This window comes from Aquila chrysaetos, chromosome 11 (assembly GCF_900496995.4).
Source record: "Aquila chrysaetos chrysaetos chromosome 11, bAquChr1.4, whole genome shotgun sequence".
NCBI lineage: Eukaryota > Metazoa > Chordata > Aves > Accipitriformes > Accipitridae > Aquila > Aquila chrysaetos.
In genome coordinates, this window is record NC_044014.1 from 17,240,105 (window position 1) to 17,264,179 (window position 24,075).

At 35.9% G+C, this 24,075-nt stretch overlaps 1 protein-coding gene across 1 annotated transcript in view; it reads left to right on the forward strand.

Annotated features, from left to right (window-relative positions):
• Nucleotides 1-24,075, forward strand: part of LOC115348192 (adhesion G protein-coupled receptor A3-like) — a 290,759-nt gene that overhangs the window by 151,577 nt on the left and 115,107 nt on the right. Inside the window, exons 11-12 of the mRNA XM_030030491.2 lie at nucleotides 1,581-1,742; nucleotides 9,361-9,576. Of these exons, the coding sequence (XP_029886351.1) occupies nucleotides 1,581-1,742; nucleotides 9,361-9,576 (378 nt within the window). The remainder of the gene's footprint in view (nucleotides 1-1,580; nucleotides 1,743-9,360; nucleotides 9,577-24,075) is intronic.

Consider the following 24,075-nt stretch of genomic DNA (forward strand, 5'->3'; position numbering starts at 1 on the left):
AACTAGTACAGTTTCTGTACATCCTTTCTGGGGAGCACCTCTCCCAGTCAGCATAGGATTATTCATTTTTATACAACAGGTTAGTGGTACTTTGTCCCATCTGGTGGTTCACCTCTCAAACAAGAGAGCTTCAGCAGCTGCACTGGGGACATATTTGCAATATACTACAAGTTTTTGCCAAGAAGATGTACACGTATTAGCCCAAATTTTTATATTTTTTTAATGCCATTCATTTACTCTTAATTAATGCATTTAATTATAATATAAATTATTTCCTTTTCTTATTATTCCCCTTTTGTATATTTATAGACTATTGTTCTGCCCTCAGTAAGTTACTGGTTAGCTGATTGGTGTATGCTTTAATCATTTCTCATAAATCACTCCAGTCTCTTAATGTGTTTTATTATTATTCATTGTATCAATAATTCTGTCACACTGTCAAAAGCCATCTAGAGTTATCTAGTAATTATCTTCTCAAAAATAGATTAAATATTTCAGGAACAGTCACATAAAATCTCACATATAGTCTCATTATGTCTGTGTCCCTTGCAATGCATGTGAAATTTATTTATTTTTTATTGAAAATGAAGAACTAACTTCATAACCTCAGTCATTCCTTAAACCTTTTTCACCATTGCTGAATTTTTTTTTCTTTCCCACTGAATTATCTGTGTATTTGCCTTATTTTTCTGTTTCTATTAGATTGACTTTTTAGCCTCTTGAACTTTTCTTTAGCTATATTTCTCCCAGCCATTTTTTCTCTTCTATATACACCTTTCTATTCAATTTATTTGTGAAAACCTTGTATATCTTTGGCATATCTTTGCCTTCAGAAATAATGGTAATGTGGTAATGTTAATTTTGAAATGTCACTCAAATTAAGTTTTAGAATTTTAAAAAGTAAATATTTTTATTTCAATTTGAAATAATCACCAAAAAATACTCACAGTGATGTTTATTCTTTCTAAATGTAATATACTAATAAAAATTTGAAACACACAGTCATATCTACCAAAACCTGCAAAATGTCATCTGGCAAAACAAAGATTTATCACTTTGGGTTAGCTACAAGAGTGAATTAATACATCCAAAGCTATAAGCCCAGATTTTCTGTATAGCCAATGAGATGATATAGGTTTGCTAGAGCACCTGAGTTATATCTCAAATTTACCCCACTATGTCTGTAACAAAAATGCCTTTCAAATATATTTTCCCTCTTTTTTTTCTTTTTTTTTTTCTTTTCCCAAAGGTCCTTTGATTAAACATGAAGCAGTTCTTTAGAGGGGTATGGTTAATTTTAACTAGTTTAAGAAAAAGGGTGATTGTGGTGTATCTAGAAGATAAGCTTTAAAATTGTGAATAAAAAAGCTTTTGCTTGAAGTCAGTTGCACTTTTCTTTTCTTGGTCTTCATTTTTCAGTCCATTTAATTTTCTTAATAGAATCAAAACTGTCTTTGAATGATGGTTACCAAGAAAGATACAGTGCCTGCTTTCACTTGTACTTTTGTATATTCTTTTCCTATTTTTGTGAGTTTTCCAGACAATACCATTTTTGGGTTTGGGTTTTTTTTCTCTTCCAGATTGGGGATACTCTTATTGAAATTGCCAGCAATATAATGTTGGTTGATGACCATGTGTTGTGGATGGCTCAAAAGGAAGACAAAGCCTGCACCAGGATTGTACGATGTGTGGAACACATTGCAAGTCAAATGTTGACCAGCAATATTCAAGTTATATCAAAGGTATTTCATAAAATTACAAAGCTTTTTGTCAGAATTTATTTTAAAAACGTCATTTTTCTTCACAATTTTTACAACCAACTAGTATATAGAGAAGCGAGATTGTGTAAGCCAGATACACAGCATAGCTGATTTATGTAGATATACTTGGATCTGTGATTTTTTTTTTTTTCTTCTTCTGGATTCTGTTTGGAAGACCAAAATATTTTTTTGAGTATCACTGATGGTATTAAAAAGGGTTCTTTCTTAACTTTGATTTATTGTATTTATTCTTACAATAGACTCTTCACAACACTATCGCTCTAGTGTTCTTACTATTCACTCAGTTTCTATTGTTCTTGCCACTACAGTATATGGGTTTATTTTGAAAGGTCAAAGTTGAGTGAGTGAAATTTTTAATAAGAGAAAAGACAACATGCTCCCTTGTTGCTTGAAGATTTTAATATGCCTTTCAGAGAGGTTTCTAGACAATACTTCCTTAAAGCATTTAGAAAATGATCCAAAAAAGTGTGTCTTGTCATAAGGATTACTAATTTGCGGTTAGTTTTAGGTTTTTTAGAAGCAAACTGTAGCTGTATGAAATAATTGTTCTTACTCCCTGGACTCTACCTACATGAATTTGTTACTTACATACTGAGGGGTTGTATGGACACTGAAAAACTGTCTTTTTGCCAGTTTCAACATCTAAATAGCAGAAGTGCATCTAAATCAGAAGCTTGAAACTTATCCTTTTAGAATTTTAGATAAATATTTTAAAGCCTTACAGCTCCTTGGATTGGTTTGCTTGCTTGCTTAATTTTAAACAACCTTTATTATTTTCTCAGTTGTCCACTGCATTTACATGAACACACTATTTAAAAGTGAGTTCAGTGTTAGTTTCAATTACAAGTATAAAAGTAAAAAAAAGTATATAAGGTATAAAGGTAAAAAAAAAATTAAAAAAGGAGGAATTATAGGTTGAGCTGAATTATAGGCTGAGCCAAATAGCATAATGGCCTTAGTTCCTTCACTGTATATTTTTAGAAAAGCAGTCTTTCAAAGACAAAAACATATTGGACTGTTTTCTAAAGGAAGTTTTTTATTTCATTCCCATTTACATAAATGAAACAAATTTGCTAAAAATATTTATTTATTTATATTAAATACATAGAGACAATAGTGTGCCTTTTAGAAGTATTTTGCAATGTGACAACTAGGAGAGCTCTGTTGCTTTATATTTAAACTTCTTTTAAATGTCAAGTGCCAAACGTCTTTTTTTTTTTTTTTTTTTTCTTGTCACTGCTTCAGGAAGCTGTTGACATTACTGTAAACAGTAATTCTGTGTATTCAAATGTAGATCTGTGTCACTAACCTTTTTGCCATGCTCTTTATCTTTTTGCTTCTTATAGTTTTCTGTAGGAGAATTAGTTTATGTTGAGTGCAATTTGTAAATAAACAAAGCTGTGGAGTTTTTCTAGTGTCATCTCATGCAATACCAAACACTTCTGTTCCTTTGGGAGGCCAGCCAGCAAACTGTCTCACAGAAATTGCATCTGCTTTCTTTATTTTAAAGAACAGCAAATAAAAACCCCAAAGCTTAGGTAGCTGCTAGCTTATAATACAATTCCTGAAAAAAAGAAACTTCTATAAACTGTCAGTCATATAACATACGCACGACTGTTCCCTGCACATTGAAAACCTACTTGTGAGCCATGGCTGTTATTCCTACATCATTTTTGGAAGACAAAAATGTTTTTCCAGTTCCATGAGGTTGTGGAATAGCTAATCTCAAGGTCAAAAAAACACCAGGATGGATGCCTTTGTTTAGATCTTCTTAGGTCTCCCTTGCCGTCAAATGGCATACAAAACATGCTGCAGGAAGAATGGCCAGTAGCAACTTTCAAATACTAGATAATTTCTTTTATATATATATATATATATATGCATAAAAAGATATATTTAATGTTTCATTTAATAATTGTATCACAGTAAACCAAAGAAGACGTTATTCTGCTGTATAGTATTTAAAATCTCAGAGAAGTCATATAGACAAAAGGTTCTTGTCAGGATGCCGCAAGGGCCCGGGCCTCCCCAGTCAGGGCCTGTCCCACTGCCCCCAGCCGGGGAGCAGGGCATGCCAGGGGCAGTCGGGGGCAGCTCCAGCCCAGGGGCACGTCCTCAGCAGTGGTGATGAGGCCAGGTGGGGAATGTGAGGCTGCAGATTAGGGTGAGGATCAGGCCCAGTGATGGCAACCAGGCCCACTCGCAGCCCGGTGGTCGCCAGGCCACGTCACGGTGAGGAGGCCGGCCCCAGGACAGTGGTGGGCCTGGGGCAACGGTGCTGGTGGCCAGGCTGCGACGCAGCCACCATGGAGTTCAGGTGAGGCCTTGGAGGAGCCTCAGCTTGACACTGGGCCAGAGGGAAGGGTATGGGAGCCCCGTCAGAGGACCTGGTAGCAGCCAGAGAGGTGGGGGTGCCCTGGGCAGCTGAGAGCTCCCGGGGTGGATCTGTATGCCTCAGTACCCCCAAATTAATTTCCCTTCAGTATTGTTCTGAAGTGCTTCTTTACATCTGCTTTTGTTTTATTTCTGTGCATACATATCAGATGTGCTGTTTGAAAAGGAAGACTTCCTGCTGATGATAAAACTTATCTCAATGGTCTTGTCTCAGGCATGTGCAATAGTTTTAAAACCCACCCCTGAAGAGTTTTCATTTCATTCTCTAGCTGATAAGACTGTCAGAATATTTTAGGCTAATTGCAATGTGGCTTTTTGTTTGTGCTCTTGGTCTTTGCAGCCTTCGGCGCTGCTCTCAGCTTACCCAGGTAACAATCCCCTTTGGTCCTTCGGCTGAGTGGTGCCTTTATCTAAGGTTTAGGAAATGGACATGAAATTATCATTTTCTGTATCTGTACTGCTTAGAGACAAGATTAGCTTGTGGCTTTTCATAACGTGTACCTGACTGTGGCTTGTTTCCATGGATAATTTTACTCTTAGTTCATCTGTATCCATTTTGTAGCTCATTTTACAGTCCTACATAATGAACACTGTTTTACAGTGCATTTTACCCATCTGTTTCTATATGCTGAGAATGGCATGTTCACACTGTTTGAACATTGTCAGGCCTTTATAGGTATATTTTGGGAGTGGAAAACCCCAAGTGTTTAAAGAATTTAATATTCAAAATTTAAAAAATAGGGCTCACTGTTGTGAAATCACTTGAATCCTCATTACAACATTATCTAGCAAACATCTTATTCACCATCACCTCACAAATGTGAAACAGGGAACTAGTGTTATGCCCATTCTATGGTAGGAAACATGAAGCTGTAAATAATTAAATGGCTTTTCCCAAGGTTAAAGAAAACCTGTTACCACACAGGAGTTTTAAGTGAGTCATGTAGCTTGATTCCTGTGCTACGGATAATAGTATTCTGCAAGCAGTAAATTTTGTAACTTCTTGAAAGGCTATCTACAGATGGTACAAAAAATTATCCAGGTAAACCTAGTTTCAGGTTTTAGGACTTTTCAATAAACAGCCACTGGATTTTTAATACAAACATTATTTGATTCTTAATGATCTTTGGCATTTTTATTCAAGTGTAGAAAAAAATCACCTTCAGGCAAGGACAGAAGAGGTGGAAATTCGGTCTAAAAAAGGGATGGTTTAGGAATTTGGAAACAACTGGAAAGAATCTTTAGGCTACTTCCACTTTAAAAGTAATACACATATTACTTTTATGTAAAAAGTATAAAAAATATACTGAGAGCTTCTGGATATTGTCTAATTTCAACAAAAAGTAAAATTAATGTCAATGACCATCTGGAGTGCATGGAGCTCTGCCTGGGGATGGATGAGGAGCTGACTGAGAGCTTATGGGTCAGTATTAAAGGGAGGGCAGGGACAGGTGACTTTATAGTAGGGGTCTGCTACAGGCCACCCAACCAGGAAGACCAAGTGGATGAGGGCCTCTATAGACAGATAGGAGCAGCCACATGTTCACAAGCCCTGCACCTCATGGAGGACTTCAACAACTCCGGTATCTGTTGGAGGGACAACAGAGCAGGGCATAAGCAATCCAGAAGGTTCCTGGAATGTATAACTGGATAACTTCTTTCTCCAAGTGATGGAGGAGCCAATGAGGAGAGGTGCTATGCTGGACCTTGTTCTCACCAACAAGGAGGAGCTGGTGGGGAATGTGAAGCTCAAGGGCAGCCTTGGCTGCAGTGACCATGAAATGGTGGAGTTCAAGATCTTAGGGCAGCAAGGAGGGTGCACAGCAAGCTTGCTACCCTGGACTTCAGGAGAGCAGACTTTGGCCTCTTCAGGAATCTGCTTGATGGAGTACCATGGGATAAAGCCCTGGAGGGAAGAGGGGCCCAAGGAAGCTGGTTAATATTCAAGGATCACCTCCTCCAAGCTCAGGAGCAATGCATCCCAATAAAGAGGAAGTCAGACAAAAACGCTGGGAAGCCTGCATGGATGAACAAGGAGCTCCTGGACAAACTCAAACACAAAAAGGAAGCCTGCAGAAGGTAGAAGCAAGGACAGGTAGACTGGGAGGAATGCAGAGAAATTGTCCAAGCAGCCAGGGATTGGGTTAGGAAAGCTAAAGCCCTGATAGAATTAAATGTGGCCTGGGACATCAAGGGCAACAAGAAAAGCTTCTATAGGTATGTCAGTGATAAAAGGAAGACTAGGGAAAATGTGGGCCCTCTCCGGAAGGAAACAGGACACCTGGTTACCTGGGACATGGAGAAGGCTGAGGTACTCAACAACTTTTTTGCCTCAGTCTTCACTGGCAAGTGCTCCAGCCACACTGCCCAAGCCGCAGAAGGCAAAGGCAAGGACTGGGAGAATGAAGAACGGCCCACTGTAGGAGAAGATCAGGTTTGAGACCATTTAAGGAACCTGAAGGTGCACGAGTCCATGGGACCTGATGAGATGCATCTGTGGGTCCTAAGGAAACTGGCGGAGGAAGTGGCTAAGCTACTATCCATCATATTTGACAAGTTGCGGGAGTCCGGGGAAGTTTCCACTGGCTGGAAAAGGGGAAACATAGCCCCCATTTTTAAAAAGGGAAAAAAGGAAGACCTGGGGAATTACAGGCCAGTCAGTCTCACCTCTGTGCCTGGCAAGATCATAGAGCAGATCCTACTGGAAACTATGCTAAGGCATATGGAAAATAAGGAGGTGATGGGTGACAGCCAACGTGGCTTCACTAAGGGCAAATCATGCCTGACAAATTTGGTGGCCTTCTACAATGGGGTTACAGCATTGGTGGATAAGGGAAGAGCAATTGATGTCATCTACCTGGACTTGTGCAAAGCATTAGACACTGTCCCGCACAACATCCTTGTCTCTAAATTGGAGAGACATGGATTTGACAGATGGACCACTCAGTGAATAAGGAATTGAATGGACAGTTGCACTCAAAGAGTTGTGGTCAATGGCTTGATGTCCGAGTGGAGAGCAGTGACGAGTGGTGTTCCTCAGGGGTCAGTATTGGGACTGGTGCTGTTTAACATCTTTGTTGGCGACATGGACAGTGGGATTGAGTGCACCCTCAGCAAGTTTACCAATGACACCGAGCTGTGTGGTGTGGTCAATGTGCTGGAGGGAAGGGATGCCATCCAGAGGGACCTCGACAGACTTGAGAGGTGGGCCCGTGCGAACTTCATGAAGTTCAACAAGGCCAAGAGCAAGGTCCTGCATGTGGGTCGGGGCAATCCCAAGTACAAATACAGGCTGGGCAATGAGTGGATTGAGAGCAGCCCTGCAGAGAAGGACCTGGGGGTGTTGGTTGACAAGAAGCTCAACATGACCTGGCAATGTGTGTTTGCAGCCCAGAAAGCCAACTGTATCCTGGGCTGCATCAAGAGAAGCGAGACCAGCAGGTCAAGGGAGGTGATTCTGCCCCTCTACTTCACTCTGGTGAGATCTCACCTGAAGTACTGCATCCAGCTCTGGGGCCCCCAGCATAAGAAGGCCATGGACCTGCTGGAGCAAGTCCAGAGGAGGGTCACGAAGTTGATCAGAGGGCTGGAGCACCTCTCCTATGAGGACAGGCTGAGAGAGTCGGGGTTGTTCAGCCTGGAGAAGAGAAGGCTTCCGGGAGACCTTACAGCAGCTTTCCAGTACCTAAAGGGGGCCTACAAGAAAGCCTTTTTAGTAGGGCCTGTAGTGATAGGACAAGGGGTAATGGCTTTAAACTGAAAGAGGGTAGATTTAGATTAGATGTAAGGAAGAAGCTCTTTACTGTGAGGGTGGTGAGGCACTGGAACAGGTTGCCCAGAGAGGTTGTGGCTGCCCCATTTGTGGAAGTGTTCAGGGCTGGGTAGGATGGGGCTTTGAGCAACCTGGTCTAGTGGAAGGTGTCTCTGCTCATGGCAGGGGGGTTGGAACTAAGTGATCTTTAAGGTCCTTTCCAACCCAAACCATTCTATGATTCTATAATTCTATCAATTGTTTAATGAGACTTCGGTACTTTCATTTTGGACATATGCAGAATCATCAGTGACTGAAGAAGGTGCATTTGAAAACCAGTTCATAAGTCCAAAAGAGGACCAGCAAGTCATGCACTGTGCCTCATGCTAAGATTTAATTTATTCTGGTACCATGACTTTTACATGGTTAGGCTTCCCCTCTCCTGCCCTTACTTTTTTATGCAAAACATTTTCTTTAGATTCATTTATTAGTATGAATTAATGTTATTTTCTTCATTGAAGTAATTTCTTGTCAGCAAGATGCCCCAAATTCTGAAGGATTCACACCAATTTTAACTAAGAAATGGATTTAAGGTACTTCTGTATTGCTAGCTTGCATAACAGAAGCAAAGTACAGTAATATAAAACTGCCACATTTGTACATTTATCCTTCTGATAAACCTGATAGTTTGTGTCTTAATTCGGGTACGTTTACATTGGAATCAATGTGCAAAATACAAACACTCGCAGATCACTAAACAGTCTATGCCTGGAAGCAGAAACCATGTAGTCCAATCAGTGTGATGCAAGTCTAAGCTAGTCAACCTGATTATGACATGAGCTATTTATCTCATGCACAGGACTGTGCTGAAATGAATATACTAGTTTAAGGATTGAGATGCATATCTGTGCACTGTGCTACAATTTCCATCTAGACACATCACCTCACTAAAGGGTAGGCTGAAGACCTGTAATGTGGTGTTGCATTGAACCATATAGTCATGTTCAATATTCTAATAGAACAAGATCAATCCACCAAATAGCTAAGAAGATTTCTGTTTCAGTACTGAGGTACAAAGCACATCCTTGTTCATTTTTTAAATAATTCCTATTACTGCTGTTGCTAGTTCAGTTTATAACTGTGTTACTTTAAATCAGGATTGATTGCACTGAAGCTGATAATGACACAATTACAAAACTGATATAAACTGATATATTCCTAAAGAAGATTCAAGCAAACCCACTATGCTGTTGTAGAATTATAGATCAGTTATTTAAATAAGTTACATTTTCTTTCTTACCTTATAAATATGTATGGAATTGTGTACATGCACAATCCTTTATAAAGTATATACAGTAAATACACAATGCACATGTAATAATGTAATTATGCTTAATGTGTTAGCAACATATCTGCTTCTCAATGTTTTCACAGGTGTCTCGTAATATTGCTCTGGAGGCCTTTATGATCAAGCCATCTAGTTTCACAGGAATGACTTGCACTGCCTTCCAGAAAATATCTGCAAATTCTGACAAGTCAGTGGTGCGTGATTTAGGAAGCTGGGAAGCAAATCACCATCCTGATCAACATTTGAATTTCAAGTGCAACACTGGCAATCTGAATGGTTCCTTGGTAAATTCTTCTACCAGGGTAAGTCAGTACAATCATGAATATAACTTACCTATTTCAGTGTGCTTTCAGTAGTGCCTTTAAGCAGAATACTGACTTGGAAAATGTATATTTTATGTGTTGTTAGCATTGTAAACTGGTTAATAATTTCAACATGTAAGTGGCCTTAAACTGGTGTATTGGGTGTAGCATATTTTGTTGTGCTAATGGATATTCTATTAATGTAATCAGGCGGAATTCAGGATGTGAATAGAAATGAGTAAATGTCTTGTTCTTGGGTCCAGTTCTGCAAACTTCTCTATGTGTAAGCAATCTCTTTAAAGTAATTTAAATGGAAATATTTGTTTTAGTGAAGTGCTCTCAGGGGATTTTATGTTGCAAAAATGTAATTTTTTAGGGTAATTACCTTTACTTCCACTAAAAAATATTACATTCTCTATCTTCTAAACTTTATACAGAGCGAGAGTGTTATGCCTGAGTTTTTGAGTAGCAGCTGAAGAAAAACAATAATAAATAAGCCTTTTAATAGAATGCACTGTTATTATCAAATAATGAAGTGGAACAATTAAATTTCGATCTAGCAGGAAATAGAATTTTGCATTTGGCTGAGCATGTTATTAAATTTAAGTATTGAAGAGTTGAATTTTTGTTATCCTTCAGATGAATCTCAGTTTAATAGGCTTATTTCTTGAAATACTTACTATCATAAAATGATACTTTTCTGGACAATATTACTAGTTTATTGAACTTTGAAAGTATTTTGATTGAAGTTATTTTCTCTTTGGTGCATTTTAATCTTCTGTATGGACTATGCAGCCAGTGATACAGTAGTTTGTGCTCTCAGGATCTTCTGGTAAAAAGGAGTCATCATAATAATGGAAGTATAGGTTAAATTTATTTCCTGCAATGGAGTTAATTCTGTGGACACTGGTAACATGTCTATTTATAAGAAAGAGAAAGTTGTCTCTGACATCCATGAGATGAAAACCAAATGTCAGAGATCTAAAAGATACAAGATTTCTGCAAGAAGCAACCCTAGAACACTGCAATGTATGGAATAGTATTATTGATATAGAAATATACATGGAATTACATGAATTGGAAAGTTTTCTTTATCAGCTCTGCCAACATATTTTGTATTTCTTCAGAAACTGAGTACCAACATTTCTAGTAAATTAATCTCTTCAAAGTTTGATGGTCAAGCACCGCTGTGTCTCTCCTGTTATCAAGAGTTCTACCATAAATACAAATTTCTTATCTCTCCTATCAGCATGCATGTGTCAAATACGCAAAGTTAGAATATTTATTTGAAGCCCCTTTCTAAAATGTTGGCAGAATGTCACAATATAAAGATCTCAGTAAAATCTTTCCTAATGTATTTTGAACCTAGCTGACTTTATACAGCATACAGAAGGGAAACTCTACTGACTCTCTCTCTCTGAAACTTTTAGACTGAGCACTCCTTAAATTCATTGTGGCATGAGTTGCATTTCTTCATTTTTTAATAGAATGATCTGTAGAATTGTAACTCATAACAGAAAACGGGATTCTTTATCATAATCTACTAGCAAAATTATTTCTATATTTGCTCAATGGAGACAAACAGTAAACCTACTTGATTGTGCTATGCAAAGTTCAGGAAAATAGAGAATTTGTGATGGAGGTGGGAGTTGCTTGGTTTGGTTACCAATGTTTGGTCACTATGTTTTAAAGTATTACATATTATTTTGTCTGACTCTCTAGAACTTCATCTTAGATGCTGACATTGTTCTTAGAATCTTTCTCTACTTAGCATAGGTTTAATCATAAAGAAGAAAAAAATCTAATTAAAAACACTAAGTACAAATGGTAATTATAAATTTAATTTTCTTATAAAAATGTGAAAAGCTGTCCTTAAAAAGCTTATTAAAAGAGAATCTTTATACATTTTTGTGCTAAAAAGTGTAGCTCTCTTCAAATTTATAATATTGTAAATCATCTGCTCACTAAGCATGAACAATTGTTTATGCCATCTGTCTGTTACTAACAGACTTGCACTAATTGCACTAATAAATTAAAAAAATGAATACTCATGAAGCAATTTAGGGGCAGTTTATGGGAGAAGACTGAAATAGATGATCACAAACTATCTTAATAATACAATCAAAACTTTTGTAGTTTACCCACAGTGATATTTCCTGGCAATGGTAAAAAATTGATACAAATTTAGTCAGTGGTTATCTGTACATAATTTAACCTGATCTTGTTATTATGGGATAGAGAGCCTCCAAAAGGGGAAGAAATATTAAAAATTTAAATAAATAAGTAAAAAAAAAATAGTTAAAAAAGTATAAACTTTGAAAATTAAATAATTTAAAAGGCGCTGAAAGAGATCCACCATTTAGAGAAGTTCGGGAGATAACTGTTAAAATATACCTATATCCACTTACAGTTCAAATATGTGGTAGGTCTTTTATAGACTAACTTGCAGTGTTTCCAAATACCCTAAGGCAAAATATTATTGCAGTTGGATACACAAATTTTTATCTTTAAATCTAATTCTGACACTGTAGCCAGTAACCAATCTGAAAGGTTGAAAAGCATCATTTATCACTATTGCAGATCAAAAGTTTCTTCTGGTAGGATTTAGACCAAGATTCCTTCTCTTAGATCCCATTTCTGCTGTCAGTAGGGAGCTTTTGCTGCCTGGCTGGACTCTACTGGGTGAAAAAAAATGTTTCAGATATGTCTTCCTAGTTTTTGATACAGTGGATTGTATTTTGACACAGTGGTTGTTTTCATCTCCGTAGGCTTAAGGGCATCTTCCCAGCTGAGGCAGAATTCTGTCCCATGACCTGGCTGTGGTCTAAGGATATCATGATAATGACACACCAACAAGGCTGCTGTAACATTTGAACTCAGACAATGTGAGAATAGCTTATGAAATTTTAGTGCCATTCAGTATGAATCCAGTGTTTGGTTCTCATTCTATATCAGACCTGAAGCATACTTTGAACCTAATCTCTGTTCCAGCCTGATCCTGTAAACTAACTCCAGTGTGCAAAGATAATCAGTTATACAGTTAACCCTTCCTCTGGCTCACTAAACTTCCTTCAACATAAAATGAATTTTCAAACCTCCTTTACTATCATAATCAAGTGTGTAGTTTATAGGGGACTGTAGATTCAGTATTCATGCTTGGACTTTAACAAAGTATTTTATTAACATAATTTATAGTTTCAGCTTCACTGAAAACACTTGTCAAATAAAAAGTCTTTTCCTCTCTTTAATTATTTTTCTGACACACGAATGAATTAGCAAGTTAAGTTTCAAAATTCCAGTAATCTATATTTTCACATGTAATGCCTGACTTCTGAAATTTGAATTCCTCATAATATTCGCCATGCATTCCATTTAACTTTTCAATTCTATTTATTTCTTATATGCTCTGAGCCAGACTGACCTTTTGTTTTGTCAGGTTGTATTACAGGTGATGGCTGTGTGATAAAATGTTTAAAGTTAAATTGATACCATGATTAGTACTAGACATGCTAACCACCAAAAAAAAAAATTCTAAAGTGCTTTGACAAAATCCTATGATAACTTGCTTATACCACTTTGAGACATTATACAATTTTAGAAATATTCTTGTCTCAGATACTTACTGGAAAATATACAATCAGTATGTAAGAAAAGTCTTTTTCTTGCATAAAATAAATTTTGAATGTCATACCATACAAATAATGTATGAATAATAGTAAATTCATATGTAAAAGTTAACAGGAGTGCAGAAAAAAACAATGCAAAGTTTTTCACCAAGTGACAAGGCATTTGGGGTAGAATAAAGCACAGAATTAAAAACCCAAAGAGGAATTGTGAAGGGGAAAGTTTGAAGGTGGAGAAAATAGGTCTCATAATGAAAGTGCCTTTCCTACAGTTTACTATATGTGAAATGTTCAGGATCTCTATAGATAATTAATTGTATCCATTTGGAAGCTGCTTAGTAGAGTGTGCAATAATTCACTTTCTCATTAATGCAAAAACTAATTCTTATATAACTAAGAATTACAATTTACACTGGAAGTGTCAAAGCCAGAGTGTAAGATGTGCTGCTACCCAGCTGTAGGTTCCAAAGTGGTTTCTTACAGTACTTTTCAAAAACAATTAGTTTTGACTAAGATTTGAGCAATATCTTGTCCTCTTTCAGTGAAATAAAAGCAACAGCAGCATTTAAAAACTTCTCTTCTAGCTCTTTAGCTCATATATGTTCATTAACAGGGACCTTCCTCTTGCACTGGCAATTTGTAATGGTATGTATATTCTAATCACCTGTGAACCTGGTTATGGAAAGTACTTTCATTTAAGCATCTGCTTATTGTTACTAATTTCATTGAGTTGCTTATCCATTTAAGATACGTTTTTCCATGTTCAGGATGCATATGTACAGAATTTTTCAAGGTGATAAGATCAGCTAAGGAAATTTAGAATTCAAATTAATGTATAGAATTTGTGAACCCAATTAAAATGTAATACAAAATGAAAATACTTCCTGCAACTTGCACAGTTGATGTCTACTTCTGATTAATTTTTCTGGTCCAGTCTATCAGACTAAATGTTCCCCAGTCCAGATCTTCTTTCATTCACTTCTACATTAAAAAATTGCACAAATGTTTTTCAGTGTCCCGTTGAAAAGATTCACATTGAAAAGTTCCATAACCACATACACCATATTAACAAAATAACCAGCCAACATACCCAACAAAATACTGCTATACTACAGTGTGCCACCATATATCATTGGGGTGATTTTGTATTTTTTTTTTCTAGAGTGTAATAACTAGTAAATTGGTAGGCATCATAAATATAGCATGAATTATGTTGGCATCATCATTTCCATCATGATTTCCTCTAATTTCCCAGCACACATGGCTTCTTAGAGAGTATTACAGCACTTTCCTCATCAAATATGATAAACTTCGAGTACGTCTGTATCACACAGATTAGTACAAGATTATTGCTTTCTTTTAGATGAATCTGTGGTTTTTACAACTGCAGAAAACATGCAATAAAGAAAACACTGCCAAGTGAAGCAGGACACCACCAAACAAAAGTTAGTTTCTCAGTTTTATATGTATGGCGTATTACAGTGGGAAACTGGGCTCAATGCTGGTATACATATTATAGTTTATTTTGGTTTCAAAATATTTTTTCCTCCAAGTATTATAAAATATGTTATGATTAAACATCCAGATCAAGACATTTCATGTTACACATCAGAATTTGCACTGTTCCTTTTCCTTTGGGAACTGTCTATTTTTGCCCATTTTTCTCTTTTCTCTATTCTTTTCTTTGTGTATCTTTGCACCCAAAGCATTTTGCTCTTCTTGTACTGGATATTGATATTAATTTGAGAATTCTCTCTGGGAACTTATGGAAAAGTCTGCTTTGGTGTAAATTCTGTATAATGATTTTACAGTGTCGTGGTTTAACCCCAGCCAACAGCTAAGCACCACGCAGCCACTCACTCACTCCCCCCCACCCAGTGGGATGGGGGAGAAAATCGGGAAAAAGAAGCAAAACCCACGGGTTGAGATAAGAACAGTTTAATAGAACAGAAAAGAAGAAACGAATAATGATAATGATGACACTAATAAAATGACAACAGCAATAATGAAAGGATTGGAATGTACAAATGATGCGCAGTGCAATTGCTCACCACCCGCCGACCGGCACCCAGCTAGTCCCCGAGTGGCGATTCCCCGCCCCCACTTCCCAGTTCCTATACTGGATGGGACGTCACATGGTGTGGAATACCCTGTTGGTCAGTTTGGGTCAGGTGCCTTGGCTGTGTCCTGTGCTAACTTCTTGTGCCCCTCCAGCTTTCTCACTGGCTGGGCATGAGAAGCTGAAAAATCCTTGACATTAGTCTAAACACTACTAGCAGCAACTGAAAACATCAGTGTTATCAACATTCTTCTCATACTGAGCTCAAAACATAGCACTGTACCAGCTACTAGGAAGACAGTTAACTCTATCCCAGCTGAAACTAGGACATACAGTAACCATTCTAATTCTGTTTCTTCTTTCTCTGTGGGTAGGTTGTTGGTACTGTCACAGAGTGACATCTTATGTGATGTAGGGATTTTAAAGTTCATTATATTTTACCTGCTCCATCACTTCATATTTATTCTACATATTTTTTTGTCTTTAAAATATAGTTTTAAATTTTATCCTACAGTGATTTTTATTGTGATTTAGAATCTATGCAGATGTCTACTTATTCAATATTCTGAATAATCAGATTCATTATATTTTTTACATTTAAAAAGAATTTTTTAAATTATTCTTCATTCTTAGACATAATATCTAGAGAAAAGTAGCTGTTGGTATCTCTCTTATTACAGCCAAAATTTAAACTAAGTAAAAGCATTTAGCACTAAGAAAAGATCTGGGAAGAATCCACTTATTTTGAGTTACAGCAATATGATATAAACTAGTATTTTCTGTGGAGGCATTAATTTGCTTGCAGGTGTGTTTAGCTTTCACACCGAGTACTAGCTATGGAAAAAGCTGAAATATCTGTCATTCAGTTGATTAGATGGGTTTAATTTCAAAATGAAAAAACAGATAAGACAAACTGCCCCTCTTTTCTTCCAGAATGGTCAAATCGCACATTTGTATATTCATACCTCTTACTACTATTCCTTCTCAAACAATGTCTTTATATTTATGCCTACTATGGAATCCTCAACATTTGTAGTTTGGTATTCTATGTTCAATATACCTTCTTTTCTCTGCACATGCTCCCATGGTCTTTTAAAATGTGGATGGCTATCCTGCTCTTGCAGGTCTTTCTAAACATTGAGAAAATGAAACTGCCAAAATACTATTCATGCATGTGTGACAAATGTCAACTATGTCAGGTATACGGAAAGGTTTCTACAGTTCTTATATTTTTTTAACATATGTTTTAACATATAAAAATTAATATACATTATGTTTTTTGAAAGTAGGAAAAATATATCACTTTATTCCATTTCATAGGTGCCTAGAACAAACTTTAACATGGGTAATAACAAGCTCATGTCCCTTCTTTTTTTATCATGCCCTTTGCCACTTCTATTTTAGCAGAAAAAAAACTTATTCTGCAAATAACATCAGACACCCAGAATTGTTTTCTGAATTTCACTGTTTATGGTATTGATGTTTCAGAGATGCGTATTATGTTTGAAACTGAAAGTTATTTAACTGGTTTTCCCTTAATGCTGTGTACAGTTTGTACTTCTAACTTGTATGTGTGAAGAAGTTAAAAGAAATCTGAATAGCCTGAGGAGAATAAATACAAGGACAAAAGGACTGTGAAAATTATAACTCGTATTTGATATAAAATTCTGTTATTTCAACTCACATTTGCTTTCTTGTGAAACAAGCTTCTGTTCCTGGACAGACATGAATCATATTGATTTTATGTATGCTGTCAATATGTATCTGAGATATGCTGTCACTCTCTCATCCACAATGGTTGGGTAAAAGACTGTTTTCTTCTGATTTTCTGCACCATTGCTCTTGTTACAGAAAAGTTCTCTTTGGGATTTCCCAAAGGGCATTGTAAGATTAGTTTCCTTGTTATAAACTATCAGACTCCTTCATGTGCATTCTGCTGTTAAATAATAGTTTGTACACTAATTAAGATAAATCTCATAACAAAACCACATTGACACTGTAACAGTTAATAACACAGTACATTAATTGTTAGAACATATTTTAAGTTGACTTAATGGTACAAAGGTAATAATGAACAAGTAGAATACTGAGTACTGGTGAAATTCCCAATTCTGCATTGACATTTGAGGAATTATACCCCAACTTTAATTTTCTTACTATGCTAATAATTTTTTATATTTTTTATAGAATTGTATCTAAGTTGAATATTTTCAACTACTCTTCTCTAAATTCTTTCTAATGTCTATTTTATTTTCACCAAGGAAGATTGATGCCATCTAACAGTGCATACTTCAACATCCAATAAATAATTACATTTTGTTTCTTAGAACCTTTTTCACTACATGGTTGTTTAGCTAATTGATTGTTACCTATTTTTGCTGTTTCAGAAGGCATTTCCAATTTCTAAATGGATAATTTTCCTAACTGTAAAAGTGTGTTTAAAAGTTATTCTTTTTTTTTTTTCTGGGTTGGTTTGATTCTTGTTGGCTTAAGTTGGACCAGAAATAATTTGATGATGACAAACAGTTCACTAAAATAGATTGCTTTGATGATTAGTAGGTGATATGGCTGGAATTTTTTTTCTGAATGTGGGTTCTTCTAGAAACTCTAATTGTTTCCTGACTTTCCAGTCTCCAGCTGTATGTGATAATCAGGGGGAAATGGCCAATGGCACAGAGGTGAGGAGGTTCAGAATTCAAACCCACTACACAGCATAAGGGTGCTCACTGAAAGGTACAGTCTTTTTCCTCACAAAAGTGATAGTGTTGGCTGGAGCTCCTCTTAAGGATCTAATCTGCTCAGGGAAAATGCAGCAGTATAGGGGGTCACATATCAAAGATTTTTTTGAGTGGTTTTTGGTTTTGTGGATGTAGAGGAATTAGTCTGTGTGATTTTCTATGTGGTAGTTAGGACACTATAATTTTTATGTTGTGGGAGTTTTCCAGACATTATATATATATATATATATATAGCCAGATAGATAGTCATTACTGAATATGTAGTGGAAGTCAGGAATGGAATGCAAGTTTTCAGTCCAGGGAGTGGGTATGTTACATCTATATTTTAAGCACAGTGTAGGCCTAGGGGTGCAATTATGTAGGATACCTCTTTTAAAGTGACTTATGAAGACACTGCTATACCAATGAGTTGATTCTTGAAAAGACTAGTATGCTTCAGTACTGTCTCCATGACACAGGAAGTGAAACTTGAGTTAAAATATTACTGCCAATATTGCCTTGTTGTTTGCTGTTTATGAGGAAGTTATTTAATCAGGCAGAATGCTATTTCTGTGGTTTTGGTGAGCTTAGCTGGGAGAAGGAATTCACCCCTGATTTTTTTGTTACTTCCAAAAAAAGCATGGAGATACTAGTAGAAATCTGTCAAGTTTCTTTTTTGGGTTAAAGGATTCAATATTTCCTTATATCCTTGACTGTTATCACTTTGTGGAACTTGAAAGATGTTCTGTATCATGGTGAATCTGGAAGTACGTGGCATGTTCCAACTTGTCAGTCTAAAAATAGATATAAAATTTTGTGAAGTAAAAAATTTTCTTCATTAGTTGTTGATGTAATACACTGATATTCACTAAAAATACATAGATGAAATAATGATGTGAGATTTTTTTTTATTATTGTTTTATAAATCAAGGTAAAGCTCTGGCATTCTCTACTGTATGAAAAGAATGGTAAACATGTGCGCATCTAAAGCACACATGCACATAGACCTGCATGTATATAAATAATTTTATTATGGAATTTTTAAGCAAGTTTCATGATTTTGAGGACTGGAGTCCTGGTTTCTATGTATATGGACTTAGCAACAGTTATTCTGGAAGGAATAGTGCACACATGGACAAGTAATACTATGTGTTTATGGTGCCTGTAAGCTATTTGAGTTTAATCTATTTTCTGAACTTTGGGAATGTCACCTCAAAAAAAATACAGAGGGGAAAATGAAGTAGAAAAGAGTGAGGGAAGGAAATGGGAAAAATAGTTAACTTAGTAGAATCAGTTTGCTGGGTTTACAGTCCTCAAGATCATTCTCTGCTCTGTTAAACTGTATATTGTTGGGGGCTGTGGGAAGAGTGAGAGATTAGGTGATGGGGGAGGAGAGAGTTGTTTATTTGTTTTAAAAAAAACCCACAAAACTTTATGGCAAGACTTGTGTTATTAGGAGAGTTGACTGAGACTGTAATTGTTCATTCTTGTCTGCCATTTTAGACTGAATGTCATGTGTTACACATTTAAAACAGGATGTAGGCATACATGACTACTGTCCCAGTGGGCATCTCACAAAGATGTACATAGTATTTCTTGAGTCCATCTCAATGAGAAATTGATTTTTAACTAAATGAATGTTGATATGCGGATTCATGTTCATACTGGGAACTCTTCCTGCATTATTGATTTATGTATAGTTGGCATAATATATATTTAATATATCAAGGAAAGGTCATAAATTAGTTGAACTGTTATTCAACCTAGTACATACAGACTTACAAAAGTACAGATGTTATCATAGCATAAATTCCTGACTGTGAGTTATAAAAATCACATCTTCAAAGTTCCATAGTTCTACATAAGAATTAATTCATTATTCTAAATTATTGTTATTGTACTCCCAAACTGTCAGTGAAGGAACTTACAGCTGTTAATTGAGTTTCCAAATCATCAGTGAAGGAACTTACTGGTTTTAATGCCAGATTAGTTTTTAATGAAGCACTTATGCTCTGTTTTACAGAGAAAAGAATTCTAAATAGATATTCATTGTATGACTTTATACACAGACAGTCATTCTAAGTGAAGTTAATTTACTTCACAATTTTTTTTTTAGGGAATGAAACTCATATGTAGCTTTGCTTTGTTTCTGAGAACTTCATGACAAAATACAGACACTTAGATTTCTTAATGAACTTGAGGAAAACAAATGGTTTTAAATGCCTCTTCATCCAGGCCTTGTACCACTTTCTTCTACCGGTATCAATGAGTGACTAAAAAGTAATTTTAAAAAAATACTAATCAGAAGTTACAATTGTACTTACAATAGCTAGAAAGGCTCAGTACTTCAGTAAGAAACTTGAATCTAATGTTCTTTCAAATGTTAGTGAAAAGTATTGAATTTAGGGATATAAGCAGAGCCACAAAGGGTCAGTCTAAAGCTCAGTTTAGCCTTGTTTCCTGCCTCTAGTAGGAGTCTAATAGGCTAGATGCTTTGGGAGAAAAATATAGAGAGAAAAGGAAATGCAGTGGTACTTTGCTTTTATATCCATCTTTGTATGCCTTATGGATTTCCTCGACAACAGACTGTATCCAGAAGATTGTCAATACAAGAAATGGGTTCCTTCTTTGGAAAAAAAAAGATCTGATGTTTTGAGACATCTTAATGTATTAAGTTTTACAGTACCATGCTTGTTTTTATTTATTCACTAAATTATATTACATTTGTTCATAGATGTAGAAATAATTCTCTTTCTTAAAGTACCATGAATGCAAATATAAAAACCTGAGAACAAGAGTGATGATGATTGTTAAAAAGTCCACATCTGTTAACATCCTCCCTGTATCCATCCAACTATATATTCATACATCATCAAACTGCAGTCCTGAAGGTTTTCTGCCATTAATCCTTGTACTGAATTTTTTCATACATCCTACATTACTGTTTAAAAGGAAAAAAAAAAAAAAAAAGTTGGCCAATTGTTTTAGATCAAAACCAGCTGGAGGCTATGAATTATGGATAGACAAGATAACACTGAATTGTATTCTTTTGCTAAATTTAGATTAAAGCCCCTCAGTCCAAAAGTCTGATGAACCAGAATTGAAAAACACAATGGCTAATTCAATATGTACAGGTCATACAGTAGATGTAACAGCTGTGTAGTGTATGCTTCACTGACCAGCATATGCTGCTACTCTAAAAGAAAAAGAGTAAGTTTAGGACTTGACACTTAAAAAAAAAAAAAAAAAAAAAAAATCACAGTTCTGTGACATTATATTATAGAAAGCCTCCTGTATTTCATAAGCTCATTTTGATCAGTACTGTGTAAAGTGTCTAACAGATTTGAAACTCTTACTAAATATGGTCTATCAAAGTTGCATATAATTATCAGACTCATTGAACTGAAGAGTTATTTACAGCTATGTCATGTTTCTTCAGCCTTTATCACTGCACTTCTGATGATAGCAGTCATCTACAGAAATGCCACAGAATGTGAAATATACTATTTAAGTGGTACTGATAATTTAAATGTGTACATTCTTAATTTCCACATAATGTAGGATTACATATGCACTCCAAACTATTTTATTAACAGCTCCTGTTCACCAGAACAATGGTTTTCAGTCTCTGTGGGCTTTCAGTGTACTTGATTGATTTGGCATCTATATTTTAATCCTTCCTTTTCAGAAATTTCATGTCTAATTTAAAGGAAGTCAGTAGTAAGTAAATGTCTAACAGGAGTATATGTCAGAATGTATGTAGTGTATTTGAAATAAAGTGCATCTTACTTTTAGAGTTTAGTTTTATTCTGTCAAATAACAAATCAAATCAAATGGCAGAATCAAGCTTCAGCATTAAGTTTTCCTCCACAGTGCAATTGCTAGAGTTTCTTTAAGGAAGGAACTTTCAAAGAGGATCAGACTCACTGGGTACCTTTTGCTACAGTGGTTCTCAGTGTTTTCTTTTTTGGGGATTCATTAAAGTGTGGAACATCGCTCTAAACATAATTGAAAACTAGCAGTGAATGTTAAAATCTATTGATAGCTGACTATCTGCAATAAATACTCAGAAAACCTACTGCCGCACTATTTGGGCCCGATTTACTGTTGTATAATCCCAATGGAATCACTGCACTGAAAAAGGAGTCTATTTTTTTTGGCTAATGATCTGTGAATTCCTGGAAATATCTTACCCAGCTTGTTATCACTTTAGGAAGAAAAAAAAATAAAAAAAGGCAAACATAAAGTCACTAGGGTACTACTTTATATCTTCATTTTAAAAACTCTAAAAGGTTATCTTTTTCCCTTAGCATTAGGTTCAGGGATGCTTTAATATATGTCAAACTTAAATCATCAGTGAAAGTAAGATAATTCAGTAAGTATTGAGACACTGTAAGTGTGAGCGGGTAACCAGTTGCTTCTCCTAATTATCTGCTCATCCTTGATAGATGGTAATGTATTTGTTCAGGCTTATGCTAGCAGTAGTTGCTTAGTTGCTTATGTAGTAGACATGCCCTGGCAATCCTACTTCTTCTAAAATACTATTACCACAAGGAAGAGTAAGGTATCTAGATGGTGATGATTTTCTTTACAATATGCCTTCTGTTTTCAGGAATGTGTATACAGTTGATACGAACTACCATGTATTTGCTGATTTCACAGTGTCCTTGAAAGTGGTACAATAGTAAAATTGGTTGGCCTTATATTTCAGTCCAAATAATGGATGTTTTTAACAATTATTAGGCTCTGAGGATAAGCTTCCTTTAAAGTGAAATGGGTCTTCTGCAACTGAGCTATGGGTAGGAGAATCAAAAAAAGAAATATACCTTCTGTAGGCAAAATGTGCAGATGTGTCATGTGAAGTTGTTATATAACCTGAAGAGTCAGGGAGGAGATGTTTATTCAGCTCAGTGAACAAGTACTGGAGTGAGGTTCACAACTTTAGGACACTAAATTAAATATCATCGGTGCAAGAAGGGAACACACTACAGATTTCACATACAGCTATGGTGATGTCTTCACACGACTATGAAGAAGAAAAAAGAGTAGGAAAACTTTTGTAGTGCCAGAACTCTTTTTCTCATGTTGTGTCATTAACATTGCTGGTGCATTCTCTTGTGCAGGTGTGAAAGCACACCACATTGATTTGCAAAGAAATAATGGTACCAACTCCATTTTACTTAACAGTTGAGAGGGCTTGAGAGAGCACAAGCGTATCTCCTCTGTAGGTTTCAACATGTATATATTGAAACAATGCATTAAAAATTAGTAAATTCTGAGTTGCTGAAGAGATTATTTTAGAAATAACAGTTTCTAATGGCACTCCATGTGTCATTTCTTCATTTCCCTTTGTAATCAGTTCAAGGGTTTTGTCTACATGCAGACACTGGGGAAAATTAATCTGAATGAATTTTGAAAGTGTTTAAGTGAAGCCCTAAGTAGGCACCCTTATCCAGAATCAAAGTAGTTTTAATTCAGTTCAGCTGAATTGGATTAATTTGGAAATGAATTCAGCTAAATTGAATTAAGGCCACTTAGTTATGAAGGAAAGTATCAACAGAAATGTCTAGTACAGTTTATTCATTTACTTTCAAATAAAACTTTTAATAACTTGCTCTAAGTTTTCTTGATTGTCCCTTGCATACATTCTCAACACATGTACACTCTCCAGCTTTTCCCCCAAAATTTTCTGTGGAGTGTAAGAGGCTCATTCTATAATACTTCTGCCACGTAGAACAACTTTGTCTTTGTTTGCTTAATCACTCTTGAAAACATAGACATTTTTCCTCTCCCTCTTTCTCCATTTCACCTTGTTAAGCCATGCAGGAGGACTGACTGACCTCTCATTATCCCAATAAGAAACAAGGTAGATCATTTTAACTGTGGAACTACATACAGAAAAATGCTGTACACTTTTGATCACATGGCATCGCTATAGGTCTCAAAGCTATATTACAGCTGAAATGGATGTTTGCAAAATACAATGCTCAGAAATTGCCAGGAAGGTTTCAGAGTCTAAACACATGCTCAGGTTGATTTGCTTGACCATAACATCTTTGAGATGTCTTTATAAACAGTTTCATGCTGTTATATAATAGTA